We start from the raw sequence: 21,398 nt of genomic DNA on the forward strand, positions 1-21,398 counted from the left end.
ACAATGTATTATTTTTCTTGCCTAAAAATACAGGTAACTTTCAATTTATTACAATTGATACTAGTACTATCTATTAGATTTGAATAGACTTGAACAAACGGAATGTCAATTTACCTTTAGAACAACCAACGTGACTTACACTCACCTCTTTTTTGCATTGTTTGTGATGAGTTGGAGATCGACTTCTCAACAACTCATCACCAAACCACTCTCCAGTCTCCACGATCCCTTTTCCTCATTCTCTATACACACACCCACACACATACCCTCTTCTCCTTCACCTTCATCACTTGTGGGCAGAAAGAGAGAAACCAATGGCTTCTTCATTCTCTGCTATTAGAGCTATCCAACTAACCCTTTTCTTTTTCCACTTCTAGATCTCAAGAAAAACATATTTTTTATCCAATTAATCAAAAGCCATCTTCTTTTATTGGATCTACTCACAAGTTTCGCTTTGATTCATCAACCAAGTCACCAAACCTTCTTCATAGATCATCTGTCATTGTTGTTTCTGATTATGTTAAGGAAAAGAAGGTTAAACCAAGTGGTTCTATGAGTACTGGTGACATATCCATAGTCATCTATCTAATAAGCTAGGGTTTTTTTTTCCACTCCAAGACAAAATAACACACAAAGGACGGTTTAGATCATTTTGAGCAAGATCTAACGGTCAAGATGTGCGTTCCAATTTAATTTTTGAATCGGGACACTGACGGGAACAGCTCCCGCTTGGTTATTTTGGCTTTGTTTCCATCGGGGTTCGCGGGTTCGAGCCCAATAAACATTAGTTTGGGTTTGTTTTGGTTAAATTTTATTAAAATTCACTCACTAAAAGCTCTAGAGTTTCAATCTCAAAAAATGGCAGACGGCGGCAAAGAAGTTACAATCCGAACAAGGAAGTTCATGACTAGTGCCTTCTTTCCAGGAAGCAATTCGTTATTGATGTTCTTCAACCTTGAAGACACAATATTTCGAGGTGGAATTGAAGGAGAAGCTGTCAAAGATGTATGAAGTGAAGGATCCAAAATCTATCTTTGTTTTCAAGTTTAGGACTCATTTTGGTGGTGGCAAGTCAACTGGTTTTGGTTTGATTTATGATTCTGTTGACAGTTCTAAGAAGTTTGAACCCAAGTATAGGCTCATCATGGTAAGTTAAACTAAAATCCCAAACCTTTTTATCTTCATTTTGATTTGCTCATCTCATAATCTCACGCGACACTCGAGCAAAACGCTTAGGTAATTTCAAGTCTAAGTCAAGCTAGCTCAAATATTTGACATCTGGGGTGCTATTTGATCATTTTGAATCAAACTTTTTATTGGTTATGTTTGGTGTAGGAAGGACAGACTTTCATCAACTTAAATTGTTTAATTGACAACGAAAATTGAATGGGAGAGGATCTTTTAGGAAGAACTTAATTAACTCTGATAAAAAAAAGGAGGATCACTCAAGCAATTTTGGATTTGCCAGGTGGCAATATTGTGATCATATTGAAATTCTTTAATTGCTACAATACTTAATGCAGTTGTAATGACAAAGTTTAAATTCAAATGCCTGGTAAAATATTGCTTACATATTTCTTCATGTTGTAGCTCAAAGTTTATTATCTTACTGATACTCAAAAAGGTTGAGGGGTTAAATCGGTGGATTTAACTTCTTTTGTTTATTAAATGAGCGTTATGTTGTACTGTTTTTACTAAATGACTCTGGAAGCAAATTTTAGGAGTTGGAAAGGGAATTTTATGCATGCTTCATAAATGTTATGCCATCTCTGAAATTTTGATTTTATTTCAAATTTAATTATATACAAGAACAAAGTTTGGAATGGGTACATCCATATAGTTACACCATAAATAACCTTGATGTTAATGCAAGTTAAACCTATTATTGTTATATGCTATTTGTTCCGTGCTGAACTATTCTGTACTTGGTAGTCTTACTGAGCTGTAAATGTGCATACTAACAAGCATTTTCAGGGTGACGGTTGAACCTTTCAATTGCATCAACATCACTTCTAGGTGGCAAACATGGCAGTCTACCCCACACAATTTTGCTATTACCTTATCGGCATAGAAGGAAGGCCATATCTTCTCCTCCCATAGCATCCAAGGATGTCCCTACCCTCCTATGACGAAAAAGCCAAAGTGGTATTGGAGGATGTTAGCCTATCTTCCCTATCTCATGCCACTTCACGAGACATAGATATATGCAGAGACAACATACCATCTCCACCCATTCTTAGAAGACTTGGAATTCCTTACTTATCCTTTCCTTGAAACCATTGGAAGACTTCCCCATTGGTTCATAATGGCATATTTCTTTGCGGCTTATTTTGGAGTGGTGAGGAAGAAAGAATGGCCACATTTATTTCGGTTTCATGTTGTTATGTTGATGCTCCAGGCTGGAGATTACTCTGCAGGTGATTAGGACAATAAGTCGTTGGATGCCAATGGAATTGTATTGGGGAAAGCTTGGGATGCACTTCTAGACAGCCATATATATCATTTGGATACATGTTCACAGTGATGGAATGCATACGTTATGCTATTGGTGGCATGTACACTGACATTCCATTTGTATGTGATGCTGGATATATTCAATGTCAAAAAGATTAATTAGCAACCATGCATATGTGGAAGATCATAACATTTACTTTCATGTTTTTATTTTTATTTTTGTTTGGATTTCATGATGCATTTTGTTCTGTGCATAAGAGTACTTTCCAAGTTGAATTCAGTAGAGAAGTCGTCATCTCGTATTTTTAGTTGTCCTCTCCGGCTATAGTTTGGCTTCTAAATGTTTCTTGATGTGATTTTGTTATCCTACTTTAATTACTTTCAATAACTGCTCTTAATTAATATAGCTTTGGCGAAGATACTTGACTCCAATTTTGTGACATTTATATTTGCATGAAATAGTAGAAAATTGACCACTCCTGTTCCTTTTTGAGACAATGTTTAATTATAAATTTTTACTGCTTGGGTGGACATGAAGTTAAAAAAAATGAAATAAGAAGAAAGTGTGAGTGGAGATGATTCTAGCTTAGATGTCTCTCTTTTGGTTGGAGATGATTCTTTGTCCTTGGAAGCCCTTAGAGGCCCTTCTACTTTGCAGGGAACTGTATTTTTTGCGGGTAAGGGAGGAACATAATGAGCTTTCTCAAGGAGAAGCTTACGACTCCATGTGTACGTACGTAGGACTCTCCTAAAAGCTAGCCTCCACACTTGCAAGTGTGCACTGTTTGTAAAATGGTTCTCAGGAGAATTTTTGCTCCGTAGTGCTTATAGCAAAAATTTGAACATCTCTCCCCTTCAAAAACCTTCTATGTGCAAAATAGTCTTCATAATTCATATATTGTTGAAAGTGGAGTGATTTTTTCTCTAATGTGTGTCAGCCTACAGAAGAGTCAGGATGAATAATCATTATTGAGTGAATTTTGAATAAATCAATAATACTTATATAAACAAGATAAATAATTGTCGTAGTCTATTGTGCAATGTGATGATCGAATAATTTCAATATGGCTGTGAGTTCATACCACTTTAGAGACATGCTCTATATGATATGAAATATACAAGCTCTCTATTCCCCAAGAATATCATAATCTGATTATGCTTTCTTCTGACAATTCATGCTCTAAGGACACACGTATTTGATGGTTCACACGCCTCCTTTGTCTTCCGCCGACTTAAGACAGTGAGAAGTATAAAATTTACAATAAGAAAGTTTGTGGCTTCTATATGTTGTTGTCTTCTGCTATGATATCTGACGCAACTTGCACAAACTATATGTAGAGTACATGCAGTCCACTTTGTATTGATAAAATAGCACTTTCAAAGTTGGAAATTGAAAAATGAGAAATTTTGGCTATTGCCATTTTCAAAATGTTCTTCTCATTATTTTTGAGAATGTACAAAACAAATTATTGATTAACCTAATGTGCATTACTACATTGTATCTAGAGTCATGGGCTTGCACTAGTTCCCAAAATAGTATGTCCAATACCAAAAGACAAAACCAAAAATAATTCCCATACAACATCCAAAATTGACCCCCATTGTTTGAGTACTCTTTTCAACCATGGTTTCGGTCCTTTTTGCCTTTGTCTTGCTGCTTGCTTGTCACTTCTTCAGTTATTCTTACTGATGGTGCTCTTTATGGTGAGAAGTCGTCCATTAAGAGAGCTGACAACCTTCTAGCATTAGCTCTAATAAATCTACTTGGTTTAGATGGATGCCCGACTCAACTTGTAGCTGTAAATTGACTACCAACCTAATTGGATATGATGCTTGAGATGGATTTTCCACTTGAGGTTCATTCAGCTGAAGGTTGAGCTTCACTTACAACTGTGTAGATTTGGAAATGTAACTAGGGTTTCAAGTTTGGGGAAAATGTAGAAGAGGGGAGACTTTAGACCGAGGGAAAATGAGAGAATGTTTTTGGTTGTCAGGCACGTGCTTCATTGTCCAAGTCCACCATTTGACTTTAGATACGTCAGTCAAACCAGTCCACATAAGCATTTTTTTTTTTCGCTAACAACATTTCATATATTAGAACATTAACGGAACCATACTACATTCTAACAAGAGTTTTGGCATCATGTGAACTTTTTGACCCCTGGATTGTCCACTTTGCCAACTCATGGGCATCCCTATTAACCTCCCTGCCAATCCAATGGAACTTACAGAACCCAAAAGACCTACATAGCTCATCTATCATAAGTTTTATAGGTAAAAGTTTCCAATTACACATATTTGATTCCATAAAGTTAACAGCATTTTGTATTGCTAGCTTGTTATCCCCCTCGAACAAGACAGAGTTAGCTCTTATGCTCCTAGCCAGCTTTACTGCAACCTCTATGGCCACTATTTCTGCTTCCTCTGCATCCCTTGCTTTAAACCTCCTTGTCGCTGCTCCTAGAAGACCCCCTTCATTATCCCATGTCATAGCTCTAGCAGCTGCATCTCCAGTCTCCCTGAAGAAAGCAACATCAAATCTTATTAATAGATTTTCAATTACAAGAAATAGATTTTCACTAAGACACTTATTAGACTTTATAGAAACTCGATCTATTCTGGGGCTGTTGAGTCCCAACTCCCTGATTATCATCAAAAGCCCTGAGGACTCTGGTCCATGTTGCAGAGGTCCTTCTTAGTAGACTCTCTCTGTTCTTTCTTCTACCTTCAAACTTCACTTTGTTTCTAGCCTCCCAAATCTCATGCATGATTACCATAGCTAAAATTCCTTTTTCAGCTACTCCATCATCATGGTCCTTGGTCCATTCAACAAACATATCCAGTTATTCCTTTACAGTGTTTCATGCTGCTTCTTCCATTCTGCCCCCGATGTTAGATCCAAACCATATGGATTGAACCCATTCACATTGGAAGAAAAGATGGTCTAGATCTTCTTGGGCCTCCCCACAGAAGGGGCATAGGAAATCGCCCTTCAGACCTCTTCTGCTAAGCAAATCCCCAGTAGGGAGGCTGCCCATATACAACTTCCACAGAAAAATCTGAATGTTGACATTGATAGGTGTTTTCCAATAGCTTTTACAGTCTTCATATTACAATAAGATGACTGTGTTATCTCTTGATTTCCCATCAGCTTTTGATAAGCTGATTTTTAATAGTAAGGGTACCATTTCTAGTACTCAACCATCTTATCTTATCATGATCATCATAATTTGGTCTAATGATGATCACTTGCTTGATGAGATTTGTAACAGCTGGGGGAAATAGGTGTTCAATCCTATTTTCATCCCAGCCAGTTCCATCTTCCATCATAACATCCTTCACTTTGAGAGCCAGAAGCTCTTGCCTCATAGGCATCAGCTCACTAATGCTAATAGGCTTATTGTTGATACTCAGCCAAGGCTGGTTCATCAGGGAAACCTCATTCCCTTTACCTATACTCCACACCCACCCATCAGTGAGTGTTCTTGCCACCCTATGTATCCCTTTCCAGAACCAGGAATGCATGAAGGGGTGGGTTTTCTTTGACATCAAACCAATGTCTACCATAAATAGCTAAAAAAGTTTTTACCCACAAGGAGGTTTTATCTGTGCGAGCCTTCCATGCCAACTTGGCAAGCATAGCTTTATTCATCTCTAGTGTTTTCCTGAATCCTAAGCCACCTTGGGCCTTAGGTCTAAAAATTATCCCACCCCATGGTGTGGATGCTTTTACTTTCCTCTGTTCCATGCCACCAAAAATTCATGCAGGCCTTGTCAATCTTATCACAAGTGGACACTGGGAGGAGATAGGTTGCCATTGCAAAAATAGGAGTGGCCTGAACAACAACCTGGATGAGGGTAGTTCTTCCAGCCAAGGAAAGAACTTTAGCCCTCCATCCATTGATCTTCCCATGAACTTTATCAACCAAGTAATCAAAGTCCTCTATCTTCTTTCTTGAAAGGACTATAGGAACCCCCAAATACTTATTTTTTTTCCCAAAAAACCTCATTTTCCAAAATCTTTTCAAATTTTTTTTATGTTTATTATTCACATTTCTACTACTATAGAAACTAGACTTCTCATAATTAATCTTTTGTCCTGACACCTCACAATAATCTTCCAAAATCCTTTTTCAAATTCCCATTTTCAGTAAGATTTGCTTTTGTAAACAAAATAAGATCATCTGCATACAACAGGTGTGTGATAGGAGGAGCATCTTTCTTAATCTTAATCCCATGTATCTCCCCTTTGTGTTCAGCAGCAGCTATCATCCTAGAAAGAGCTTATGAGACCAAGATAAACAAGTAAGGGGAGAGAGGATCTCCCTGTCTCAGCCCTCTGCCTAGGATAACAGTATCTAGAGGAGCCCCATTCAACAACACTTTAAAGGAGACCGTAATAAGACATTGGGAAATAAGGAGTCTCCACTTTTCATTAAAACCCAAGTTTTGAAAAATTTTATCTATAAAGGACCACTCTACTCTGTCATAAGCTTTAGACATATCCATTTTTAGAGCAACAAACCCTTTTTTAGCTTTCATATGTTTCATATTATGAAATATATCACTAGCTAAATCTATGTTATCACCTATATTTCTACATTTTATGAAGGCTCCTTGAAAAGGAGAAACAATCTTATTTATGTGAGCCTTTAATTATCTGTTAGCCAACAGCTTGGATATGATTTTATAACAAAAATTGCATAGACTAATAAGTTAAACTTAGAAGCATGATTAGGATTAGAGATTTTTGGAATCAAAGCAATAAAAGTTTCATTAAAACTAGCATTCATCTTACCATGCATAAAAAAATCTTGAACACAGTTTATAATACTATCCCCAACCACATCCCAGCATTGTTGATAAAAAATACCTTGAAACCCATCTGGTCTAGGGGCCTTGAGTGCCCCCAACTTCTTAACCACATGCCAAATATCCTCTCTGGAAGGGCAAGCATTGAGAATCTGGTTTTCCCTTTCAGTGATACAGGGAGTAAACAGATTACTAATCTCCTCATTCTCCGGAGGGTTACTTGATTCAAACACATTCTCAAAATACTCATTAATGGTATTACCCACCTTTTTATGCCTTCTTTCCAAACCCCCTCATCATCTTTAACTTTATCTATATTATTTTTCCTACGCTTATAAATAGTAGATAAATGAAAAAACTTAGTGTTCCTTCCTCTCTTTTTAATCTAGTGTTGACTAGACTTTTGTTTCCAGAACTCTTCCTCTTTTTCATACCAGTCAAACAAGTGATTTTTTAAACCCTTTGCTTATTTATTCTTAACAACATAAGCATTTTTTTAATTTACAAAAACATGAAAATTTACAAAAAGAAGTGTGTGCATGGTCACGTGAGTTGTTTAACGGTAAATTGACATTCCGATAGTATTAATTGTAATAAATTGAAAGTTTGTTGTATTTTTAGGCAAGAAAAATAATACATTGTAAAAAAAACCGCAAATTACATTATATTTTTAGGTCATTATGTCTTTTTTCATTTTACGCCTAATATATATTCTAGCGGAAGTTTGTATGTGTTCTTAATTTTAATATATGTGCATCTAACTAGAAATAGTTCTAAAGTGGGAAGTTAAGGATTGTGCTTCTGTTTGACAAAGTTTGTCATGGTTATTATTGGTATCATGCATGCATCTTAGAAGTGCAAGCATCAGATTGAGTTTAGCAACAGTATCAGCTGAAGTGCTTTCCAAAATTTTATGTTTGGAATTGATGTGGAAGTGGAAGTACTCAGCTCATGCGTTCGATCGTTTAAGCAAAATATGCCTGTAAGATGTTTATGGCAAAACCAGCAGACAGAACATTTTCACCTTTTTGTTTCCATAATTTCTAAATCCCTTGGAAGGACCATACGAGCAGGCTGTTAAAGCTATTCTCATATTTACAGTACTTGCAGTTAAAATCAAAGCATGAGCAAATGGCTTAGCGTTTGGAATATTGTTTTTGACATGAGCAAGAACTACTTAAAAGTTTAAAACTGAGACAGTCTTTTTAATCATGAAACAGCACTTGCAGTTCTAAACATTACAGGTGATATATATAACAAACTGTTACTTGCAGTTCTAAACATTACAGGTGAATATATATAACAAACTGTTACTTACAAGATTACGTGAAAGCCTTAGAAGGATTAGTTACATCTAGCGTAAAAAAGATTTTCTTCTTAATGCAAATATTAATTAGTAATCTCTAACCATTATTAGACCAAACCGCTTCAAAGGTCATTTGGTGTACAGAATGTCATGTTGAATATATAATTCATCCTACACATGTAAATGTAAATGACTTGCTATTGTCACAAGTTATGAAAGTAATCAAGGATATTGTTTCCTTGACTACTTTGAGCATCTACATAGTAATCTTGCTGGTTTAGTGGAAAATTTGGTTGTGTAGAGGACGACATCCCTGTCAATTGAGAGGCCAATAATTTGTCCACAGTTTTCCAGTCAATAAAATCTCCTTTGCAAATGTTTTTCTGGTTGTAATCCGGACTGGTTATACCATTGTGTTCCAATCCTTCTCTACTTGCTAAACTTGTGGACAAGGAAGGGCTTTGTAGTTGTGGGAGTTCAATGAGTTGGTTTTCCAAATGAGTGAGCTTGGACTCCTCTTCACAACCAAATGACTGTTGATGGAAGTTGACACCTTGATAAGGATCAGAAGCTTGAACTGTACTTGGGAACTCTAACGGCGTTCGATGCCCAAAATGTTCTTGATCCAAGACGTAATATGTATGATTCCAAGCATCAGCGCGTTGCTTGTGACTTGGACTAGGCTTCTTGAATGCCCTACATACAACCCATCCTTCATCCTGCAGTCACCAAAATGTATACATTCATCTCAGCAATCCTATCTTGAAAAAAATAAAAATAAAATGCAATTGTGTTCAAAGAATGGAGAGTTCAGCAGCTTGCCTGAGGAGGAGCATCTTCTGATGTTTGCAGTCGATATTCATGCATAATCCAATCAGTCTTCTTTCCATTGGGAGCACGACCTTTATAAAACACCAAGGTCTTTCTCATCCCTATGATTCTATGCTTAGATAGCACAGCCTTGTCTCTCCCTGTTGCCTTCCAGAACCCAGCTGCAGTTGCTCTATTAGTTCTTGTTCCAGTTGGATACTTCTTGTCCTTGTGACTGAAAAAGTACCACTCATTCTTCTCTTCACAGCCTAGTTTGCACCTATCTATAAAACCAAAGTGATATAAGTATTTAGAAATGTTACTTGACTGAAAAATTTTTGTTTGGCGATGAAAGTTGAAAGTAGTATAGTACCTTGGATGTCCCATGGTTCTATTCTATAGAGATCAATATCAGTGATGACATCCAGTTCAATCTGTTTTGAGTCTACCTTCCTCTTAAGGTAGTAACCTACTAGTTCTTCTTCTGTTGGGTAAAATCTAAAGCCTGGTGGAACACATGACTCGGCTTCCATTATACAGATATACAACCTGAAAGAAAACAATAAACAAGAGATCGACGGAAGAGATCAAACAGCAAGGCATGCAAATTAAAGGAAGTATATAAGTTCCTTGAAGCCATGAAAAAAGATAAAAATGTTCATTTCCTCTTTAACAGACGAGGTGGATATGAAACATATGGGAGACATTGAAAGCAGGCTAATATTTTTCTTTTTTGAACAAAAAGGGTGCCATGACATGCGCAAGTGGACCTGGAAAACAGAGTGGTTTCATGTGTGAAGATATGATCGTATATTATAAGGCTGTTGTACTGACTCTAAGGTATAAATTAAGACAACAAAATTCTAAAATATTGAAAAAGACAAATTGTTGGACTCACCCAAAAGACAACAGACAGTTAGCTTTTATTTTTTCCTGAAAAAAGTGTTAAATCTTGTACACTACATACATCAGTATTCAGTAGTGTGTACATTCAGATGTGAATTAGAGTGCACGCCCATCAATCTGGAGTATTCTGCCTGACGGCTCCTATACTAGGCAAACCAAATCATCCTTTGTCATGACTAGGCCCACCCGGCCTGTTTATACCAAAGTATACATTTGAATGTGATTGGGATGAACAACAATACTAGTGCATATCCAATACTAGAATTGCTACACTAATCTGGACTTATACTGCTCATTTTGGACAACAAGAACCGAAACAATTAGGTACTTGATATGTGTTTACAGCATGACGCAAAGAATTATTAATGATGAAGTTGCTGCTTCTTGGTCGTAATGGGTATGTTGTAACAACAACTACAGTCTCCAGGTGTATTCATTTGCCTTTCTAACCAGCACTATATCGTTGGATATTGTAATGACTCAAAATATTCTTATCAGCCTAGAACAATGACTACAGAATCAAGGGAAAATGAGTTTAATCTTCACTTTTTTCTCTTTCAAAATTTTCGCTGGCAATCTAAGAAGTATAAAAGTCACCAAATTAAAACAGCTACTTAAATCAGGAAAAATATTTCGAAACTGATTTCAGTAACCTGTTTTAATGTGAACTGATACTTAAAAATTAAAGCTAAAACAAGATCAGATGATGCAGACTCAAAACTCAAAAATAATAAGAATTACTAGTTTCGATGTAAACTAGTGCTCAAAGTACCTGAAAGTTACAACTTAACAGTAACACTTCAGGTGGAGTGCCCAATTACTTGAAATTTTCTAGGCGTCATACATCCCTATTTTAGAAGATAGGGCTTTTGTTTAAGGGAAGAAAACGAAAATCAAAAATAAAAATAAAATAAAAATCCTATTTAGAAGGATAGGATTTGCCATTCAAAAAAGACTAGTGACGTAAAAAAAAAACTGACAGGGATTTTGGGATCATTTTCCAGTGTTCTTTACTTAACCAAAGGTAACAGTGATGAATTACTTATTAAACTAGAAGAGTGTTTGTGGTTTGTAATTTACCCACAGTCCAACTAAAACAGGAGTGGCCTCTAAATAAGTAAGTTTTCACATAAAACCCGACGTCACCGAAGCTTTGAAGTTTAATTAACACAAGAAAATTAAGCTTGATTATGCGCCTAGCCAAACTATTCGAAAGTGTATGTAGTGCCTGCAAGTCGTGTTGGAAGTTCATATGAAAGTATGAAACAACATATATATACATATAACACATGTACCAATGAAACCATATTCCCATGCAGTTTCCATTCAGTTAATCTCCAGAATATAAGATGGAGTTCAAAGAATGTGCAAATTAGAAGAGAAAAGGATATCAGCCGAAAACGTTGACCTAGTAAGCCTTAGCATGTTTGTGTGTCGTTTGAGTGCAGTGCGGTGCACTCTATGGTGTTGGCAGAGGTTTTCATACCCCCATCCATGACTAAGACCGCTGCCCCACCCACCTACCTTTGTTACACTCTACTCATTTGGCCGGGATAACATATATGTTGATACTTCACTTGCAAACTCGTGATGATGTTCGAATCACCTTGTATTGTGGATCCAACGTAACTTAGTGAGAAATGTGCATCACTAAAACGCCAAAAGGTGCGATTTTAGATAATGAAACATGATACAAGCTAGATGATCGAGGTGTGTTTGGAGACCTACCTAGTAGGGTTGCAACAACATTCATTTCAGTACAAGACCCAGTTTTCTTTTTTCTTTCTTTTACACTTTTTTCTCTGTAATTCCTCCCCCTTTTTTCCCATACTCGATACAATTCTTAGCTCACTTAGCAAAAAAAAACATGATACAAACTTATTACTAATACATACCAAAATATTCTGACTTTTGTAGCTTTGATTAAACTTTTTTATACATGTAGAGATTTATTAGTTTCCTCCTAGAACAAAAAAAAAAGGAATTTCATCAACGACTTCAAACATTTGGGCCATGGCAATGTTGTTGATTTAAAATTTTCAAACCAACAAGTACATACTACAATTATACTAAACTTGCATAAACCATTTATAAAAAAATATGAAAGATTGACGTACTATATGTAGGTGTCAAATGGATCCAAAAAACCTATGGTCCAAAAAAAATGTGCATGTAGTGCATGTACGAAGTTAAAGATAGAAGTCGTACCTACAAGTAAATGGAGTTTTCCTTGTGTTTTGTCCTTCTTCAATGCAAATGGATACAAAGATATAGATTTGAGTAAGAGAAAGTAGTTATGGTTGTTCTGTGGTGAAATCTGTTAAGTGAATATGGTTGGAGGAGCTGAGGGTGTAGAAATATAGGAGAAGAATATAAAGAGTGAAAGGAGATGAAAGGGTGTTATCAAGTGCGCGTGGGGTGGCAGAGATTAAAAGTTTGTTTGGACGGCGTGACACCAAATTTTCACGCCACACCCACCATACAAATATTTTCAATATTTCTGTCTCACTCAGTTTTTTGCAACTTCTTGTTGTCTTTGTGTTTGGTGTGCCGTCCTTTGCTTATTTGTCACTGTCTATTTCTTGACACGTGGATGCCATATCAGACTTAGATCCATCAAATCATGTTTCCAATCATTACATGTGACGTCAAATTCTTATTTCTTCATGTGCAGCACAAAAGGTTTGTTCATTCCTTTCTTATTGTCGATCTGTTTTTAAACAAAAGGCTAATTTGTTCCCTATATTATTGAATTTAATATAATGGACTTCAAGCTAGTTCAACTTGGCTAGTGTTGCTTGGCTTATTAGCTTCATCAAAGTTGAACTTCCTTGAAGAAAACAAATCAGTAGTGAGCATGTTTGTTAGTCTTTCTCTAATCATCTCCTTTGTCATTTTTGTTATTGTTTTACAAATTTGCTGGGTTAAGAGGGACAGGCGCCCAGCATCATTTCAAACAGTACAAATGCCATACTATCAATATAAACAGAAGCTCTTCCTTTGTTTATTATAACATGAGACTCCTTGATATTATTTATACCAATATCATGTTCAAAATAAAACTTTGCTACCTTAGTCTCTTACAAGCAGCTTAAATTATACATACATACATATGTGTTAATAAAATTATCAATTTGTGTTTGATATATATGGCTAAATAGTCATCATGCGTGCATAGAAGAACTTTGTTTCTTTAACTGAATATTCTGTGTCAAGGGTCTAGAAGAACTTTTTTTCATCCACTTGTACCTAGGAATTAATGTGTCTATAAAGCGAAATATCTTTTAACAGATTAAATATGATTCCTTAAGAGAAAACTGAATTTGATTGGAAGAGAACCATCATTCTCACATGAATATAAAACTCTCAGCCAAGAGAAAAATTTCACACCTGATCACGAATTCCACAACAAGAAAGATTGAATAATGATAATAAGATCTAACTAATCAAGTAATCAACAAAACCAAACAGAAAAAAGTGTAACATATGCAACAAGGTAATGAATTTAGCCGAAAGCCCAAGTCATTTAGCTTAATTTGGCTAGCACACAAAGATACGTCTTCATGCTTGGCGTGATAAAAGAGTTTCATAGGATCTAGGTTCTAGATAAGTGAATTCTTATATCATATTATATGACTGCTTGTGCAGTGATATTCAATCTGTTCTATATTGTTTTTGGCATGTTTTATGAACTACATTTTACATACAATGCGGTTGGACCACATTTCATCAACCAAAAAAAATATCATCTCATCAGTGAGCATATCTTGAAAAACAGATCAAATGATTACAGACTTACAGTGCATTTTCATCTGCATGGTTTGGTCAAATTTTGAAAACACGAGGATTTTGCATTTTTTACCAAATAAAGTGCATATGCTCACAGGGCAGCTATGAGCGCAGCTGGTGAATGCAATGTGAGGTTGTGAACTTCGGTCTTGATGAGATAAGCTATATTGAGCAATTGTGCACTGTCACAATCGCTGCTCGAGTATTGCCAGGGCATGGTTGAGGTTACAGGTTACTTGAGCATATCAATGATATCATAATTCCTTCCATTGCCCAAATTACTTGACTGGAGTGCAAGAGTAGTTGCAGTCTTTCCCTCCCCCAAAACAAGCCCACCATTTTACAAAACATAGTGTTTATTTACCAAAGTAGGGCTATCTGTCTATTGCAATGTGGGTTGCTTTTACAAGACCAACAGTATGATTTAAGGAAGTGGGGTTTCTGGCGGTTTGTGGGACGGAGTGTGCTGTCCGCCCCACTAATATTTTACTATATCCACACAACAAAACCATAATATCCAAATCTAAGCTTTCTTGACAACTGATCTGAGGTATAAAATTTATAGCACAAGCTTCTAGATATTGATAACTATAGCTTGATAATAACATGTCTCCTCCCCTGACCACTTTCTGCTGTCTTTGCTAGCCTAATGAGTACTGGTCCCATTTATTAGTTTGCCTATGATCTTAAGGAGTTAAAGTCTTCAATAACTAGATTTTTAATTCAAGGTATGTTTTGCGTTAAAAAAAACCGATATCTCTTTTGCCAGCAACAAATTGCACAGTTTTAGTTTTTTTTTTTTTTTTTGCTAAAGGGTAATTGGTATTAATAGCAAAAAACAAATTTTTTTTTACAGTTAGTTTCTAGAGGACCTTGGTCTAGGATCCTCCCTTACATCATCAAGAAGTAGATCTAAAATAAGTAAAGAACTGATTCTCTACTCGCTGCAAAAAATTTGGTCTGTCAGCCCACCATTGTTTCACGCCATTACGTAAAGAAGCTCCAATTTTAGCACATGCAAAGACGGAGACGGGGGAGGGGGCAGTCCCCCCCCAAAAAATTTGAAAACCCAATAAATTACACTACAATCAGTGCAAAAATTCCTTAATATATAAGGCTTCGCCCCTCCAATTTTTGATAGTGTAGACGTATAGTACTGCCCTCTCATATACCTTCCCCCTAACCCAAATTCTTGACTCCGTCCATGGGCGCATGCGCCTGCCCCAAAGTTCATCACTTCCCTCCATGTACTTGTGAAGGTGATGGTAGCTTTAGTCTTCACCCTCTCATATCCTCTTCCAACATTTTAAGTTATTTGTTTATTAAAAGGAATTTATCAAATGCATCGCGCAGCAATACTTTCGTGGTCCATTGACAAAAAAAACTTCCAAAGGCACTAAGACATTATATATTGTGATCCACTGATAAACAATTTGGAAAAACGCATTGGGACAATATTTTTATTGATCCTTTAGTAAACAATTTGGACTCTGTTTCTTCTAGAAATGCGAATAGAAGGAGCTTTTATGTACTCTCATTTCTTCTTTTACCATTTGTAAATAGTAGATATGTCAACCTTGCCCATACAAATCCATCTCAGTCAATTGTTTTTTTTACAAGAGCGGAAGAGCCTCAAAACACTCATTATTAGCCTCAAAACTGGCATCTTGCACGCGTTCGAAACAATAAATCTTTCTCAGTCCATATGGACCTAATATGGAGGAAAATTGTTGGGACCTCATGATCCAAATTTCATGCAAAGATGTATCAGTTTCCCTATTGGATTCTTATTTCCTTGTAGGAAATGAAGGTATTGGTCTTAAAAGTGAAAACAAAAAATCATAGAGTTGTGTATCCAAGAATAACAAATGAGGGAGAAGCTAGAATAATAGTGCGTATGAATTGATTCTGCATGACAAAAATGTTAATCATATATACTAAGCTTTATGAAACATCTAAACTTATTAAACCACGCGAATCATGTGTCCTTGTGATTGAAATATGTTTTTTTCTTTCTCCAAACCAGCAAATTGTTTAATTATACGCATCTATTAATGGTTGATCAACAAATTTTCCTAGTAAACCTATCCTACAGCAGTACTGATTTGAGAATCGGAGAATGTAGCCCATTGAAATTTTGAACATCAAGATTGTCGTCCAGTACAAAATTATGTCTGTCTGCTTGGTACTTAACTTGGTTGTTAACAAATGGACAATAATAAGAATGTATGTATGACACAAGTACTGGTTCAATTCAGTTATTGTTTTACAATGTTAGGTAATGTAAAGACATAATTATGAAACTTAATGAAATAGACCCCCACTTTTGAAGGGAAATAAGATAGCTTGCCAATAAGGTGCTGGATCTCTGCATAACACTAGCTAGCTAATATTTTGTAGATGTGCTCTTGTGCAGTTGTGCTCTGTTAGGATCTCGAGTAATTAGTTTTCCAAGTTTCCGCTCCTTGACAGCTCGAGCTTTTGAGGTTTATTGACCGATTACTGAACACGCTCGATTGTACCTAGAGTGTTATGGGATTCAACACGCATGATGCAGGTGATCAGAGTTCCCATTATAAACGCACAAAGCTGGATTATTGCCTGAAGAAAGGTGAGTTTGTTGATGTTGTTGACAACTTCAAAATCATCACTAAGAGTCTAAGAGTTGTACACGTAAAGAGCTAGCATCCATTATAAATGGACAACAATGTCCTAAGTTTGTATGTCTTAACACCTTTTACCTTCACACTCTTTATTTACTCCTTCCCATACTGCTCTTGTAAGTACCTCCTTTACATACATTTCTCTTCCCTACGCAACCTGGACATATATGGCGAACACAAAAATCACATTTCCATTACTGGTTCTATGTTTACTTATTACGCTCGAGGTATGTACGACTTAAGCAGACTGGTAATTGAGGCCTAAGCCAGATGCACGTATTTTCAGTATCTGTTTTCCGTATTTACCGGACTTTGAGAAAAATAGGCCTATTTAGACATGTCCAAAATCATGAAAGTTAATTGAAAAGTTAAAACCATACACTTGTTTTCATTTAGGTTCACTTGAAGAGATTTTGATGTAATTTTCTAGAACTGTTAGTATGCTAAACCCTATTAACAATACTCTGTAAACCAAGCAATGACCAATGGCCAAGATCTCAATGGCCGGCTCTCTGGCATATGTTAGTGGACCTAATTAATGACCATGTTGAGTATATTTAACTTTTGAGGCTTTGGATGGGAAAATTTAGTTAGTCGTGTCATTGGCTCATTTGGTGGATGCTACCAATGACAAGTTCACTGACTTATTTTCTGATGATTGCAGTTGCAAGTATACAGTGGAGGATGGCTGATAGTTGAAGCGGGAATAGGTAAAATCCTAATGGTAGAAACTAGAATGCTTTATATAGCTGAGTTTAAAACAATACCTCAAGCATCAAATTGCTAGACTATCTCAATCTATCATTGGGTTCGAATTACAGATATCAGTTTTATGTACAGCACATCATGTGATAGTACTAGCACTAATTACTATAGTAATCAAATTGAACAATGTAATTTCACTCTCAAAGTTTTGAGTGAAGGATTTGTTATATTACAGACTGTGGATCAGCGTGCGACTACAGATGCAGCAAAGCATCAAGGCATAAGATGTGCATCAGAGCGTGCAATACATGCTGTAGCAGGTGTAACTGCGTTCCTCCAGGGACATCTGGACATTATGATACTTGCCCTTGCTATGGAAACATGAAAACTCATGGTGGAAGGCACAAGTGCCCATGAAAACCTCTCCCAACCACTCTCCAGTAGATAGAACAAAATAAAACACATTGCAGCCTTTGGATCCAAATAAAGTTACAAAGTGGTTCTTGGTGAAATATAAAGGTCTTGCATTTACATATCTATACGTCTGAATTATTCTTTGTTTTGTGTCTTTGAAGAAACTAGTTGGGGTTAGTATTTGATATCAATCACAACATTAACTTGATCTAAATACTGCAGAGAACCAAGGAGTACATACTAATACTGCTGTATACATTTTAGATTGGGAACAAGAGTATTGGCTAGATTCCAGAAATGGGTAGTCAACATAACCGCGATCAGGGTCATGTACCATAAAAGTATCTCTGACATACTTGTTAAGAGGTGCATCAGGCTCAAACCTCTAGATCCGGGTTGGGTAAAAACAACCTACCATAAGCAACAAGATCTTCATAATTCTCAGCAATTGCTATGTTACTATGAAAGTCCCTTTGAAAGCCTTCCTCATTGACAGAAGACTATGAGGAGTTTCTACTTTCTCCTCTACCGACTTCATCATTCTTGGTTCGACCATATGGCAGTAAAGAATCCCATATTTGTTTAGAGATTCAACCATGTAAACTCCAAGAGCTTCTGGGTCTGTGTCACCTGACTCCATATAATTAGCAAAAGGCGAAAGCCTAAATCCTACCCTATGAGCTCCGATCTCATTGACAATTGCTTCTACAACTTCCAGAGGGAAACGACAGCGATTTTCAAGAGTACCTCCATATTTGTCTGTTCGGTCATTGACTTGATCTTTCATGAACTGATCGACTAGATAGCCATGCGCCCCATGGATATGGATTTCAACCCCTCCCCCCATCAAAACCTGCATTATATATAGAGAAGAATAGCACTCCAATGTTATGAGTCGTCTTATATCATTCAGCTGTGAAGAAGAGCAAACAAATTTTGATTTGACTGTACTTCATATCTAATTAAGCGATGCTTCGTATGAAGCAGTCCTATACAGATAGGACCCATTAAGAAACCACGTACACCACTGTACTAGTTCAAAATGTAACTAGAAAAGGAACAGGATTTTTTGCTTCTCTCTCCTTATTTCTCACTTATTTTGTCATTTGCCTCTTCTTTGGGGATTGAAAATAGCTAATCTATAATTCTGTGTATGTCCAATATGTATAAGATACTAGTATCAATGTGTGCGAGCCATATTTTTCCTATTTAATATAAAGCATCGAGGTTACATAACTCCGAATAAACCATAAAATATTCTTACGAAAAGTATGTGGAGCACTGATACACACAAATAAGGTAAACTACAAGATGCATGTATAAGGACGGAGATCAATTAAGTTCGGTGGAGAGAGAGAGTAAGAAGACATAGGCAAACGCTTACGTATCTGTGTCAGCAGTGTGTGAGACTGTGTCGAGGGTAAGCGGTCTTATTACCAGCTTCTATAGCATTCCTAGCGGCGATTCTGAAATCGTTGACAATTTGGGGAAGTTCTTCAGTTTCCAACAGCCAAGGTGGTGATAATGATAATGCTACATTTTGAACTGTCAATGATTTGTCTGTACAAGAGATTGGAGCTTGTCCATTAGGCTGAAAACCTGTACAAAAGCACAAGAAGATATTCAGAAAAACCAAGCAAACAATTGAAAAGGTAGGGAAAATCATCTTTAATGTCTCCCCCCACCCAATGTTGTGAGTTGTGACAAACTGATATCTTTTCAAAAGGAATGAATATATAGCATTACAAAAGCAAGAATGATATAGGCTACATACGATCCTTTAGGAGGCAAGTTCAATCTGTTAAACGTTGTTTTTAATGTTTTTTCAACTCACAGGATTAAACGATTAACAAATAATGAAAAACTCATCGTCTGATCATGAAAAGAATAGATAGTAGTTTTTAACTTCTAACAAATTGAGGTCACACCGTAATTAGAAACCCTTCCAGCATGCCATATTTGACAAAAGAAGATACCACCCTTCACATGGACAGCAATGGGTTTCCAAGTTTCCACTTGCTCTTCTGTCCAAATACCAGGCGTGTCTGGATACCTAAGAAATTAAATGGCAAGAAGTAACTATATAGATCTTATAACATCAGCATGTTTTGTGCTACATAGGGTCATGCAATTACGTTCCATAATTAAAAAAACAACTAATTGACACCATACGACTACATATATAGAGCTTTTTCAAGACAAAAATCCACAAGTGAGACAGTGAGAGTGACCATTTCAAGACCAAATTTCCCCCAAAAATGTGTTGTGGCATGCAAGCCGATGATTCATTTTCTTTCCTATAGAGCAAAGTAATAGGCTCTTCTTGGTAAAAATCAAATGATTGCAAAACAAATCTGCGCTTGAGGGCATTTCACCGTTTCTTGCTGAAACATCTCCGCTACGAACACCAGATCTTTGCAACAATCAACTGACTGCAAAAGTTAGTGGAATTTGTCCTATATGATTCCATGATTTCATACTGGCAGCTTCTACAATAAAATAGCCAGCCCACCTGTCAGAACACACATTCATATAACATAGCTCGTGCACATATTGTTTTCATCAATCATTTGTTTTGTGCCAAACGCGCCTAGGTATCTTTTGGTCCACTAGTACTTGCACCATAAATACAAACCTATAATACCATGCTCTTCATGATGACAAGCTGAAAGTGCCAAACATATTAATAGACGTAAAAGAGGAGATAGAATATGGTATGATTAAACGGTAAAGTTTACCCTTGAGCAGTATCAGAAACCCCAGTGGCTTCGGCTATAACCTATAAGAAGCCCCCCTTCGCTGGTTCGTTGAGAGTAATATACTATGGCATGTGGTTGAGGGACATTGCCGAAAGATCTCATTCTAGTCAGTGGTGCCAAAACAACTCTAGACGACACAGAAAAATAACATCTATGAGCTATGCTAGTACTCAAGATAACTCAACAATCCATTCCATTCTCATCCGTCCATCCCGTCCCCGTCCCCTCCAATTATTTTCAAACTTTACAGGGAAAATCACAAAATATACCTAATCATGAAAGGTAACAACCAATCCGAGCAAAATGTATTGTGTATAAGAGAGTGAGAAAACAGCAAAATGTACCTGTAATGTAAAAAGAAATTGGCCATCTTGTAAAGAGTAAGAAGAGGGATTATCTCTACCCATATCGACTCTTTTCCTTTCTTTCTTTCAATATTTCGATCATCCACCATGTATTCTGTTTTATATTAGAAAACCAAAATCAACACCAATGATTGGATCTCTAAGCATCTTACAGTGAGGTGAGCTTCAGACACAGAGTCAATAAATTGGACGGCAGTATTACAATAGCTTAATCTTTTGGCGAACATAATTCTGGTATTGAAACGGACTACAAACGGCCCTAATTCTGTATATCTTGATACCTTTCCTTCATACTCTTAGTTCCATCTGCAGTATACAAGATTAGAAGATGTAACAATGTCTTGTCATGCATGGTAAGCAATTTTGATTAAGACTTCTTACTATGTTACCATGATAAACAAACTTAAAGCACAGT

At 36.5% G+C, this 21,398-nt stretch overlaps 2 protein-coding genes and 2 pseudogenes across 4 annotated transcripts; 2 read left to right on the top strand and 2 right to left on the bottom strand.

The window, feature by feature from the left end:
- The first annotated feature begins 1,003 nt into the window (after window positions 1–1,003).
- On the top strand, window positions 1,004–2,613 carry LOC147491040 (protein TIC 20-I, chloroplastic pseudogene; annotated as a pseudogene).
- A 5,921-nt stretch (window positions 2,614–8,534) lies between these two features.
- LOC147491041 (NAC domain-containing protein 76-like) lies at window positions 8,535–12,630 on the bottom strand. 2 transcript variants are annotated; one of them, XM_086564717.1, is made up of 4 exons: window positions 12,497–12,630; window positions 9,756–9,931; window positions 9,395–9,666; window positions 8,535–9,291 (listed from the first exon to the last, which is right to left on the bottom strand). In XM_086564717.1, the coding sequence occupies exons 2-4, from the start codon at window positions 9,913–9,915 to the stop codon at window positions 8,776–8,778; spliced, it is 948 nt and encodes a 315-aa protein (XP_086420843.1). In that variant the 5' UTR covers window positions 9,916–9,931; window positions 12,497–12,630; the 3' UTR covers window positions 8,535–8,775. The 2 variants fall into 2 exon arrangements, with proteins under 2 accessions (XP_086420843.1, XP_086420844.1); XM_086564718.1 differs by lacking the exon at window positions 12,497–12,630 and having other exon boundaries at window positions 9,756–11,142.
- A 4,171-nt stretch (window positions 12,631–16,801) lies between these two features.
- On the top strand, window positions 16,802–17,982 carry LOC147491042 (cypmaclein-like). Its single transcript, XM_086564719.1, has 3 exons — window positions 16,802–16,967; window positions 17,405–17,450; window positions 17,681–17,982. The coding sequence occupies exons 1-3, from the start codon at window positions 16,908–16,910 to the stop codon at window positions 17,860–17,862; spliced, it is 288 nt and encodes a 95-aa protein (XP_086420845.1). The 5' UTR covers window positions 16,802–16,907; the 3' UTR covers window positions 17,863–17,982.
- On the bottom strand, window positions 17,891–21,306 carry LOC147491043 (putative 12-oxophytodienoate reductase 11; annotated as a pseudogene). The gene is made up of 5 exons (XR_015197860.1): window positions 20,963–21,306; window positions 20,598–20,745; window positions 19,788–19,912; window positions 19,297–19,458; window positions 17,891–18,696 (listed from the first exon to the last, which is right to left on the bottom strand). The product of XR_015197860.1 is annotated as a putative 12-oxophytodienoate reductase 11 (transcript).
- Between the last annotated feature and the right edge of the window lie 92 nt (window positions 21,307–21,398).

The sequence above is a fragment of the Coptis chinensis genome, chromosome 6, assembly GCF_015680905.1.
Source record: "Coptis chinensis isolate HL-2020 chromosome 6, ASM1568090v1, whole genome shotgun sequence".
Lineage (NCBI taxonomy): Eukaryota > Viridiplantae > Streptophyta > Magnoliopsida > Ranunculales > Ranunculaceae > Coptis > Coptis chinensis.